At 42.1% G+C, this 11437-nt stretch overlaps 1 protein-coding gene across 4 annotated transcripts; it reads left to right on the plus strand.

The window, feature by feature from the left end:
• The first annotated feature begins 6898 nt into the window (after positions 1–6898).
• On the plus strand, positions 6899–11191 carry LOC125551474 (E3 ubiquitin-protein ligase At1g63170-like). Of its 4 annotated transcripts, none has more exons than XM_048714741.1 (7): positions 6899–7178; positions 7253–7384; positions 7454–7513; positions 8907–9702; positions 10062–10187; positions 10268–10544; positions 10772–11191. In XM_048714741.1, exons 4-7 carry the CDS (start codon positions 9071–9073, stop codon positions 10997–10999), a joined length of 1263 nt encoding a protein of 420 aa, XP_048570698.1. In that variant the 5' UTR covers positions 6899–7178; positions 7253–7384; positions 7454–7513; positions 8907–9070; the 3' UTR covers positions 11000–11191. The 4 variants fall into 4 exon arrangements, with proteins under 4 accessions (XP_048570698.1, XP_048570692.1, XP_048570703.1 ...); XM_048714735.1 differs by having other exon boundaries at positions 7460–7513; XM_048714746.1 differs by having other exon boundaries at positions 7026–7178; positions 7280–7384.
• Positions 11192–11437: the final 246 nt, after the last annotated feature.

Consider the following 11437-nt stretch of genomic DNA (forward strand, 5'->3'; position numbering starts at 1 on the left):
GCCACTTTTGCTGTGATTTTCGATCTCCTTGCTCAAAGCACCTCTCGCAAAACTGCTTGGGTAGATTGTTCCTTGGTATGTGACTCCTCCATTGGTCCAATTAGTTTTTGTTCTAGTGCTTTATTCTTTGCAAATTTGTGCTGCATAGGTGACCATGTTATTGAGCTTGCATGTCAAATTTATATGGTTCCAAGTAGTTCTAATGCTTGATTTAGGCTCTAGGCACTTGTAGGAGTAGTTGCTATCAGTTTTATTGAAGTTGGTTCAGTTTTGTTTGAAGTTACTAAAAATTTCAAATTTTTTTAGAGAAAAACAATATGCTTAGGAAGATGTTCCAAGGTGGTTCTTCTAAGAAGCAAGGACCCAGGATTGCTATGTGCGATGCTGACGAGGATCCACCAAGAGACGCTCCAGTACGGCCTTGCGAATGGCCGTCGGAAAATTTTATGGACCGTGCAGGAATTAAAGAAGAATTCAAAGCATATTTGCGCAATGCCAGTTTTGAGGATTTTGAGGCTAACAAATGCCCCCAGTATCATGATCTCACAAGTTCATTTGTGAGGAGGTTTGAGTATTCATCTTCGCGTAATTCTCCTTCAGTCATGTTTGATCTCTATGACAAATCTTATACCATGGGCTTAGAGGATTTCACTTCTGCTTGCAAACTTCCATCATGGGGTAGTGTTAGGGATCCCCCTAAATCTGAATTTAGAAACTTTCTTGCTAGTATAACTATGGGGGAATCTAGAGATATAACGCAGGCTACCATAGGGAGCATTCACTTTCCTGCTATACATTATTTTGCTCTCTTCATCGGTAGATGCATAAATGCTAAGGATGAAGCATGTCACATGTGTGCCCCTGATCTTAGCATTCTTAGGAGTGCTGTGTTAGGAGACCAATCTTATCATATGGGAGCCATTGCAGCTCGTAGGTTGCATCATAATAGACATAATGGAGATTTCTTTGGAGGAATTTATGCAACCCGCTTAGCTCACTTTCTTGAGATAGACATTCGTGAGGGTGATACGGAGTTGCCTCCTGCATATTTAGATTATAACTCTATGGCTTTGCACCAGTTTGTCGAGAGGCCTGAATCACCTCTCTTATATTGTTTAATTTTTGATAAACGATGTGTTTTCCGTATTACTCTCCCTGCTCCTGCCTTCTTTGATTCACAGACAAAAAGAAGATATGTTATTACCAGAGAGGAGGCAGAAGAGTACGAGAGGAGAGCGGAGGAAACTCGACTCCACGCTGCAGCTCAGCAGGGGATAACCGCTGCACATCAGTATGCTCCCAACTATTCTTCGTCGCAGTACGACCCCAGCTACACCTATGGGTATCCGCCAGGCTATCCCTGGCAATAGACCAACTTAGGCCAAAAGCCTAAACTTGGGGGAATACGTGTTTCTCACCGACATTACATTTATGTCCACACACACTCGTTGCTAGATGTCGGTGCTCATACTCTTTCACTGTAATATCCATGCTAGTTTATTTTCTTTTTCCTACTTTCTTCTTGTGTGTTTGTTAAACCTTAAGAAAAACCAAAAAAATTAGTAGTAGTTTATTTTTCTGCTGTAGTAGTAATAATTAAAAAGAAAACCCAAAATATTTCCCGTTCTTCTTTTGCTTGTTGGGAGCTTTCCCGTGTAAATAGTTTTATTTCTTTTCTTTTCTTTGGGGGTCACTAGGAGAAAACCATAATTAAATTGTTGAAGTGGCTCTTATATGCATTATTGTTGATTTAACCAAGAGCCCATATTGCCTTGTCTTCTCCTGTTTATTGAATGCCTGCAGATTCCAGCTTAGTCCAATGCACGTACACTCTTATTATTATTCACACCGTTCGATCATGCAAGTGAAAGGCAAATATGATGATATATGATGGACTGACTGAGATGAGAAAAGCTGGTATGAACTCGACCTCTTTTGTTTTTGTAAATATGATGAGCCCCTCGTTCTTGATTCAGCTTATTATGAATAAACATGTTTGCAATGACAATTAGAGATCGTAGTTGCTTGTGCCATGCTTGATTAGCTATGAGTTATAATGGTTTACTTTGTGTGCCAACATGCTATTGAGATGATTATGATGTGGTATGATGGGGTGGTATCCTCCTTTGAATGATTTAAGTGACTTGACTTGGCACATGTTCACGCATGTAGTTGAAACAAAATCAACATAGCCTTCACGATATTTATGTTCATGGTGGATTATATCCTACTCATGCTTGCATCCAATATTTATTAATCTTAATGCATGTACATGGCTGTTGTCGCTCTCTAGTTGGTCGCTTCCCAGTCTTTTGCTAGCCTTTACTTGTACTAAGCGGGAATACTGCTTGTGCATCCAATCCCTTAAACCCCAAAGTTATTCCAGATGAGTCCACTATACCCTCCTATATGCGATATCTACCTGCCGTTCCAAGTAAATTTGTATGTGCCAAACTCTAAACCTTCAAATAAACATTCTGTTTCGTATGCTCGAATAGCTCATGTATCAACCAAGGTTGTCCTTATCTTCCGTGTTAGGCGGGTTATTCTCAAGAGGAGTGGACTCCGCTCCTCACTCACGAGAAAATGGCTGGTCACCGGGATGCCCAGTCCCATGCTTTATGCAAACCAAATCAACATTAATTGCAAACAAAACTCCCCCTGGGACCTGATGTATGTTGGAGACACTCGTTTCGAGCAAGTCATGGATTGATGCTTGTTGGTGGAGGGGGAGTATAAACTTTACCATTCTGTTTGGGAACCGCCTATAATGTGTTTAGCATGGAAGATATCACCATCTCTTAGTTGCTACGTTGACAATGAAAGTATACCGCTCAAAATACAATTTATCTCTATTGCAAAACCAAGCTCTGGCACCTCTACAAATCCCTGCTTCCCTCTGCGAAGGGCCTATTCATTTACTTTTATGTTGAGTCATCACCCTCTTATTAAAAAGCACTAGCTGGAGAGCACAGCTGTCATTTGCATTCATCACTGTTAATTTATATTGGGTATGACTATGATTGGATCTCTTTTACCATGAATTACAATGTCTAGTCAGTCCTTGATCTTTAAAGGTGCTCTGCATTTATGTTTTGCGGTCTCAGAAAGGGCTAGCGAGATACCATCTTGTTATATCATATTATGATTGTTTTGAGAAAGTGTTGTCATCCGAGATTTATTATTATGGCTTGCTAGTTGATTATGCTATTGATATGAGTAATTATGAGACGTGAGAATTATTGCAAATGTGGTTAGTTATGATCTATGCTGAAAACTTGAATGTTGGCTTGACATAGTTACAACAACAAGAGCAAACAGAGTTTATAAAAGTTTTTCTTTCTTTCTTTCAGTTTGTCAACTGAATTGCTTGAGGACAAGCAAGGGTTTAAGCTTGGGGGAGTTGATACGTCTCCGTCGTATCTACTTTTCCAAACACTTTTGCCCTTGTTTTGAACTCTAACTTGTATGATTTGAATGGAACTAACCCGGACTGACGCTGTTTTCAGCAGAATTATCGTGGTGTTGTTTTATGTGCGGAAAACAAATATTCTCGGAATGACCTGAAACTCCACGGAACATCTTAGAAAAAATAATAAAAAATCCTCGCCAAAGATGAAGACCAGGGGGCCCACACCCTGTCCACGAGGGTGGGGGGCGCCCCCCCTCTAGGGCGCGCCCCCCTACCTCGTGGGCCCCCTGGATGCCCTCCGACGCCAACTCCAACTCTATATATTTGCTTTCGGAGAGAAAAAAATCAGAGAGAAGAAATCATCGCGTTTTACGATACGGAGCCGCCGCCAAGCCCTAAAACCTCTCGGGAGGGCTGATCTGGAGTCCGTTCGGGGCTCCGGAGAGGGGGATTCGTCGCCGTCATCATCATCAACCATCCTCCATCACCAATTTCATGATGCTCACCGCCGTGCGTGAGTAATTCCATCATAGGCTTGCTGGACGGTGATGAGTTGGATGAGATTTATCATGTAATCGAGTTAGTTTTGTTAGGGTTTGATCCCTAGTATCCATTATGTTCTGAGATTGATGTTGCTATTACATTGCTATGCTTAATGCTTGTCACTAGGGCCCGGCAACCCCGAAGTGACAATAATCGGGACCACTCCCGGTGATGACCATAGTTTGAGGAGTTCATGTATTCACTATGTGCTAATGCTTTGTTCCGGTTCTCTATTAAAAGGAGGCCTTAATATCCCTTAGTTTCCAATAGGACCCTGCTGCCACGGGAGGGTAGGACAAAAGATGGCATGCAAGTTCTTTTCCATAAGCATGTATGACTATATACGGAATACATGCCTACATTACATTAATGAATTGGAGCTAGTTCTGTGTCACCTTATGTTATGACTGATACATGATGAACCGCATCCGACATAATTATCCATCACTGATCCGGTGCCTACGAGTTTTCCATATGCTGGTTTACGCTTATTTACTTTCCCGCTGCTACTGTTACAATCACTACAAAATACCAAAAACATTACTTTTTTTGTCTTTACTTTTGTTGCCGCTACCACCACTATCATATTACTTTGCTACTAAACACTTTGCTGCAGATACGAAGTTTCCAGGTGTGGTTGAATTGACAACTCAGCTGCTAATACTTGAGAATATTATTTGGCTCCCCTTGTGTCGAATCAATAAATTTGGGTTGAATACTCTACCCTCGAAAGCTGTTGCGATCCCCTATACTTGTGGGTTATCAGAGGCGTAGGATGAAGATGGCCTCTCTCTAACAACCCTGCAACCAAATAAGAAAGAGTCTCTTGTGTCCACAACACACCCAATACAATGATAAATTGTATAGGTGCACTAGTTCGATGAAGAGATGGTGATACAAGTGCAATATGGATGGTAGATATAAGTTTTTGTAATCTGAAAATATAAAAACAGCAAGGTAGCAAGTAGTAAAAGTGAGCGAAAACGGTATTGCAATGCTTGGAAACAAGGCCTAGGGTTCATACTTTCACTAGTGCAAGTTCTCTCAACAATGATAACATAATTAGATCATATAACAATCCCTCAACGCGCAACAAAGGGTCACTCCAAAGTCACTAATAGCGGAGAACAAACGAAGAGATTATTGTAGGGTACGAAACCACCCCAAAGTTATTCTTTCTGATCAATCTATTGGGCTATTCCTATAAGTGCCATAAACAGCCCTAGAGTTTGTACTAAAATAACACCTTAAGACACACATCAACCAAAACCCTAATGTCACCTAGATACTTCAATGTTACCACAAGTATCCGCGGGTTTGATTATACGATATGCATCACACAATCTCAGATTCATCTATTCAAACCAACACAAAGAATTTCAAAGAGTGCCCCAAAGTTTCTACCGGAGAGTCAAGACAAAAACGTGTACCAACCCCTATGCATAAGTTCACAAGTTCACAGAACCTGCAAGTTGATCACCAAAACATACATCAAGTAGATCACGTGAATATCCCATTGTCACCATAGATAAGCACATGCAAGACATACATCAAGTGTTCTCAAATCCTTAAAAACTCAATCCGGTAAGATAACTTCAAAGGAAAAGCTCAATCCATTACAAGAAGGTAGAGGGGGAGAAACATCATAAGATCCAACTATAATAGCAAAGCTCGCAGTACATCAAGATCGTGCCAAATCAAGAACACGAGAGAGAGAGAGAAACAGAGAGAGAGATCAAACACATAGCTACTGGTACATACCCTCAGCCCCGAGGATGAACTACTCCCTCCTCCTCATGGAGAGCGCCGGGATGATGAAGATAGTCACCGGTGATGATTCCCGCCTCCGCCAGGGTGCCGGAACAGGGTCCCGATTGGTTTTTGGTGGCTACAGAGGCTTGCGACGGCGGAACTCCCGATCTAAGTTCTGTTCTAGGGTTTTGGGGATTTATAAGAGGCGTTGGCGTCGGGAATAAGTCAGGAGGGCCCACGAGGCGACGACAAGGACGGGGGAGGGCACCCTAGGGGGTGGGGGCGCCCTCTGTCCATGTGGATGCCTCGTGGCTCTTCTCCGGTATCTTTTCGTTCTAGTATTTTTTATATTTTTCAAAAATAATCTCCGTAAATTTTCAGGTCAATTGGATTCCGTTTGATATTCCTTTTCTGCTAAACTCAAAAATAAGGAAAAAACAGAAACTGGCACTGGGCTTTAGGTCAATAGGTTAGTCCCAAAAATCATATAAAATGACATATAAATGCATATTAAAAATTCGAGATAGATAATACAATGGCGTGGAACAATTAAAAATTATAGATACGTTGGAGACGTATCACGATGCTTAGGTGCATGGCATCGCTTCTTTTTTGAATTTGTATTCCAGACTTCGATTCTCCTCAAGTTTAAAGGAGCTCCGGTGTAGATTCCTACCGTCTTCTTGAGACCGTGACGTTAGGATTTCTCATCATGTGGTGAGACTTGTGTGAGTTGCTTTAGATCCATGTAAGGGTTCAACGACGACAACTGCGAGTGGTCCTTAGAGGCACGTGCACGAAGACTTCTTGGTTGTCATCGACAAGGTCAAGTCGGCTCCAGCAGTGGAGCGGCGACAACGGCTCGTTCCGACGACAGTAGTGGTCGTTATGTGGTCTCAGAATCTCGACCTAATTTTTATTAGGTTTGTACTGTTGATCCTTTTAAAGTTATTATCAACAATGGGTGTTTTTTTTCGTTTCACTAAAGAACAAGAAAGACCAACCTAATCCTGCATCTCACAGTACATTATTACCCACTCTCCCGTTGATGAAGTCATCGATCCAACTGCCATCTCGGCTCTCTTGCGCCAAACACCGATCCTCCGTTTGAAACCACTCACCATCTCCCACGTGGCCCATCGCCCATCCCAGCAATTCCGGTGAAGCGGCCACGTGCGGTTCTCACGCCGCTCACCACCTCGCCGTGCGATCCCTAACGCGCATCCAGCCAACGGCCACGATGTATACAGCTCGCCCTTCTCCTTCCCCCACCTCGAGCGGCCAAAAGATTCCTCCAAAATAATTACTCTACTTATTAGAAACAAAATCACCACAACAAAACACAATTGTTTTTCCCTTCCAAATATACGTCGTCACTCAACTTGGAGAAAGGGGAAGAGAAGTAGAGGAGGAGGAGGAGGACTGAGGAAGGAAGACGAATTCGACTCGGAGTTTTGGACTTGGCCATTTGGTATATTCCCATCTTCCCCTTCCCCGCCAGCTGGGTGCTTTCCGTTTAACTAATGGAGTTTGCTTTGGTCCAAGGGTTTGGCACCTGTTCCTTCCCCTAAGGCCCAATCTTGCAGTCCGGCGATTTTTCTTTGGATTTCTTTGGTGAAACCCTCGGCGGATGGTCGCTTGGGAGCCAAGCATTTGATTCGATCTTAAGTGGTCCAGGTACGCGTCTGGCGTTATTCCTCTGCTTTCTTCCGCCTTCTTCTCTCATGGATTCTTGAATCTGTCAAGTTTCAGGCGATTGGAGGAGCTGCTGGCTGCTGCTGTTCCCGGGGAGTGGATTTTCTTGAGGTATGTGGTGTTTCTGGTTCGGCTTGATCTTCTGTATGCGGCGGACTTGGTCCCTTTTTTTAGTCTCTGAATAACTGATGGAGAAAATGTGAGGGGAAATAGGCGAAAATCAGTTTAGTGTTTGATTAAGGCTGTATGGAACAAGAATATAGCTGTTAACTAGAGTACTTCTTTACTACACTAGAACATCGAACTTCAAAGAGCTTATAATTGGTGTTTGGATAATATAATTAGACGAATAGAGCGCCAGAAGATGCCACAGGCCCACAGCCTCGAATATACCTAAATCTGGAAAAAGTTTTTGGTTAGTTTGGAGGTCTGTTGTCATGATTTACAAGTTTTTAGTACAAGATGAACTCAGTTTGGGGTTCTTCATCTATTCTCAGTGAGATGTAGAGAATGCTCATGCTGATGATAGACTAGACTCACCCGTCTTTTGTTCCTGTGCTTTGTTCATCATTTAATTGAATTATCATTATTTGATTTGCTCTCTAAATCAACCCGGGAGATACAGATCGGCTTAATGTTGGTAGTATGCTATCATGAAAATCTTTGCATGTCTTCGCTGAACACCTCTTTACATTTCCCCATGTGATTACCTTGAACCCATGATGTTCTTTAGTCAGAAGTATTTTTATGTGTAAATGATTGTATACTCTGCTCAATTAAATGGAATGATTCACAAGTACTATCTCTGTTTCTAAATTAAACTGCCAAAACGTCTTATATTCAGGAGCATAGGGTGTAGTTCCTACTTTAAGTATATTATAAGCATTCCGTTTTAAGTTGTTAGAGAATGTTGTTCATCCATACGAGGTTTCAAACTTGGCCTCCATTTGTTACAAGTTTTGAGCATGATACTGAACCTGTATATATATGTATTGGTGAGCAATCCACTAAGGACATTCTACAATGATGATGTAATCCTTTCTCTGTTTCTGAGCAGAACATGCACAGTAACTGTGATGCTAGGGTTCACATCTATACACGGACTTGCAGGTCCCCAGGTCAAATTATGCAGTTAGGTTGAATTCCCATCAGAAACTGGTAGGATGGGATATAGGCCTCTGAAAATCTTTCAGAGAAACATCTTTTGTGCTATACTAGCTATTCATTCCTGCTTATCTGACAAGTGACAACTATGTATCATTATGCCAGTCAAACCGCTAAAATTACTGAAGTATTGTTTTCCTCGTATTATGGTGTCTGTACACAACTTAACCAGAGACAGTAAATAAATGCAGATTGAGCTCCCTGTTATAGATCAGTTGAATTGACCACAGCAAATATATGTAGATTGTTATTAATGTTAGTCAATTCTGTTTAGAGCTTCTTGCTTAAAGAGAGCTAGTTAAATATAGCTAATTGGCATCTGTTGTTCATCTTCTTTCAGGTGCAGTGAATCTGTCCTGCTGTCATAGGTTTAAAAAAAACAATTCAAATTGCCTGGCCTTGGATCAAGTCCATTTTCCTATAGAGATTGCCATCTGTCTTAAGTCAAAGCAGCTGTATTTCTGGCAAACACAACGAGCTAGTTTCATATGCAGCGTTCAGTTGATGGCTGCTCATCCTGTTGAATCAGAAGCAAGCAGTGAAACAGACAATCACCCTTTACTGATAGACCACATGGAAAATACTGCTCATCTTGAGATTGCAATTGAGAGCCCAAGGGATGATGTTGCTTCATCGTCAACCACTCGTCGGGAGGATAATGATGGTTTGGATCGATTGCCTCACATCTCAGAAAGTTCTTCGGAGACAACTACTGCATCTAACTCTCAAAGTGCTCCTCTAGCAAGAAGAGATGCTAATCGTGCTCGTCATCGGCAAAGTCCGTTGAATTCTAGTTGCTGGATCTCCATTGAGCTTGTTGTAACAGTTAGCCAGATTATAGCGGCCATTTGTGTTCTGTCATTGTCAAGGAAGGAACGTCCGCATTCTCCATTATTTGAGTGGGTCATTGGTTATACGGTAGGTTGTGTTGCTACTCTTCCTCTTCTCTACTGGCGCTATCTCCATCGCAACCGCCCAACAACTGGGCAAGAACCAGCAAGTCAGAACTTCCCTCCGAACAGTATATCTGAGTCCAATTCTCACACAACAAATTCGGCCCCTGGCATGTCTGAAGCTGGTTTTGTAACTGACACAAATGGAGTCTCGCAAAACAACGTGCTTACCAGAAATCCCAGGTAACATTGTCTTCAGTTCCATGATTACTTCAGCCCCTTTTAAATTTATATGCCTGTAGTCTAATTCATCTACTGTCTCTCTCTGTAAGACATGTGGAGAAATTGCGTTAAACCTCTATTTGTTGTGCTATTATGATTGCACAGTAGGATAACATAAATGGGGTAATGTGGACACAATCTGATGACAAAAATATACATGACTATTATTCTGCCAACGTTTTGTTAAAGTAAAGCTATCGTCCTGTGTGGAGGGCATTAGTATTCTCAGCACTTCTTTGGCTAGCTTTCTTTAGAGTGCAGCCTCTGAGTTGCTATGTTTTAAGTTTTAAACTGAGGTGCACCCGGACTCTTTCTTACAGGGCCCAAGCTTATGCCGATCACTTCAGGATGGCCCTTGACTGTTTCTTCGCCGTGTGGTTTGTTGTGGGGAATGTGTGGGTATTTGGTGGACATTCCTCTGCCCATGACGCTCCCAACTTATACAGGTGAGCTGCTAGCTTCCCGTGCTGCAGTATCTTTGCAACTCATTTATGTGTTTCATAAGTGTAAATCTTTTCTTTTTCAGGTTGTGTATAGCCTTCCTCACATTTAGCTGCATCGGCTATGCTATGCCTTTCATTCTGTGCGCACTGATATGTTGCTGCCTGCCCTGCATAATCTCCCTAATGAGCTTTCGTGAAGATCTAAACCAAAACAAAGGTGCTACTGCAGAAGCAATCAATGCCTTGAGAACATACAAGTTCAAAACGAAGAAGTCCCGTAACGGCGAGGGGATTGAAGTCGGCGGCGGAGTTGTTGCTGCTGGAACAGACAAGGAGCGGATTGTTTCTGCTGAAGATGCTGTGAGTTTTTCTCCCACACTCCTATCTACTCCCCTCATTCACTATTACAAGATGTTCTGGATATTTCAATATAGACTGAAATGAGCGAACAAACACACTAAAACGTGTCTACATATATCCCATTTAGAAAAAAGTTGGAACATCTTATAGTAGTGGGAGGGAGTATTACACAACTTTCTTACCTATACTCTTGATTTAAAGCCTGAGGTGCGTCCTTTGATATGCAGATTTGCTGTATCTGCCTAGCAAGATACTCGAACAATGATGATCTCCGAGAGCTTCCTTGCACCCACTTCTTCCACAAAGAATGCGTAGACAAATGGCTCAAGATAAACGCACTGTGCCCCCTCTGCAAAGCTGAGATAGACAGTGGCCCGACAACTGCTCCTGCCATTGGCTTTGGGCGTCGCCACAGTGACAACAGGGTAGGAAATGACATCGAATCGCAGCTGTAACTCTGCATTATCCATTGAGGGTGCAACATGTCCCTGATGTGGCTTCGACAGAGCAATTTGTAAATTATAAAATGAAATAGTTGACACAATGTACGGGCCCCTTATATTATCGAACCGGCTCTTCACGGTCTGATTACTGTCTCATTGTCAAAATATGTTCCGAAGATGGTAATTCAGGTTACCGGACATGAATTACGAGCCTTTGCTGGTTACCTTTGTTGGTTACTGATGGCAATCCTCCCGGTTTTAGCAGACTGGCTAGAGATGGTTAATAGCCATTTGTTTTTCCTTTGTCTAAATACCAGATGCTGATCAGAGCCCATAATAGACAGAAGAAGTTTGCTAACTTTGACTCTTGCAGATTACGTTAATGTACTATTTATGTTGCTACGTACTCCTTGCAGAAAGAAACCATAAAATACATTGTAGTCCCTCTGT

The sequence above is a fragment of the Triticum urartu genome, chromosome 1 (assembly GCF_003073215.2).
Source record: "Triticum urartu cultivar G1812 chromosome 1, Tu2.1, whole genome shotgun sequence".
In the NCBI taxonomy this organism is placed as follows: domain Eukaryota; kingdom Viridiplantae; phylum Streptophyta; class Magnoliopsida; order Poales; family Poaceae; genus Triticum; species Triticum urartu.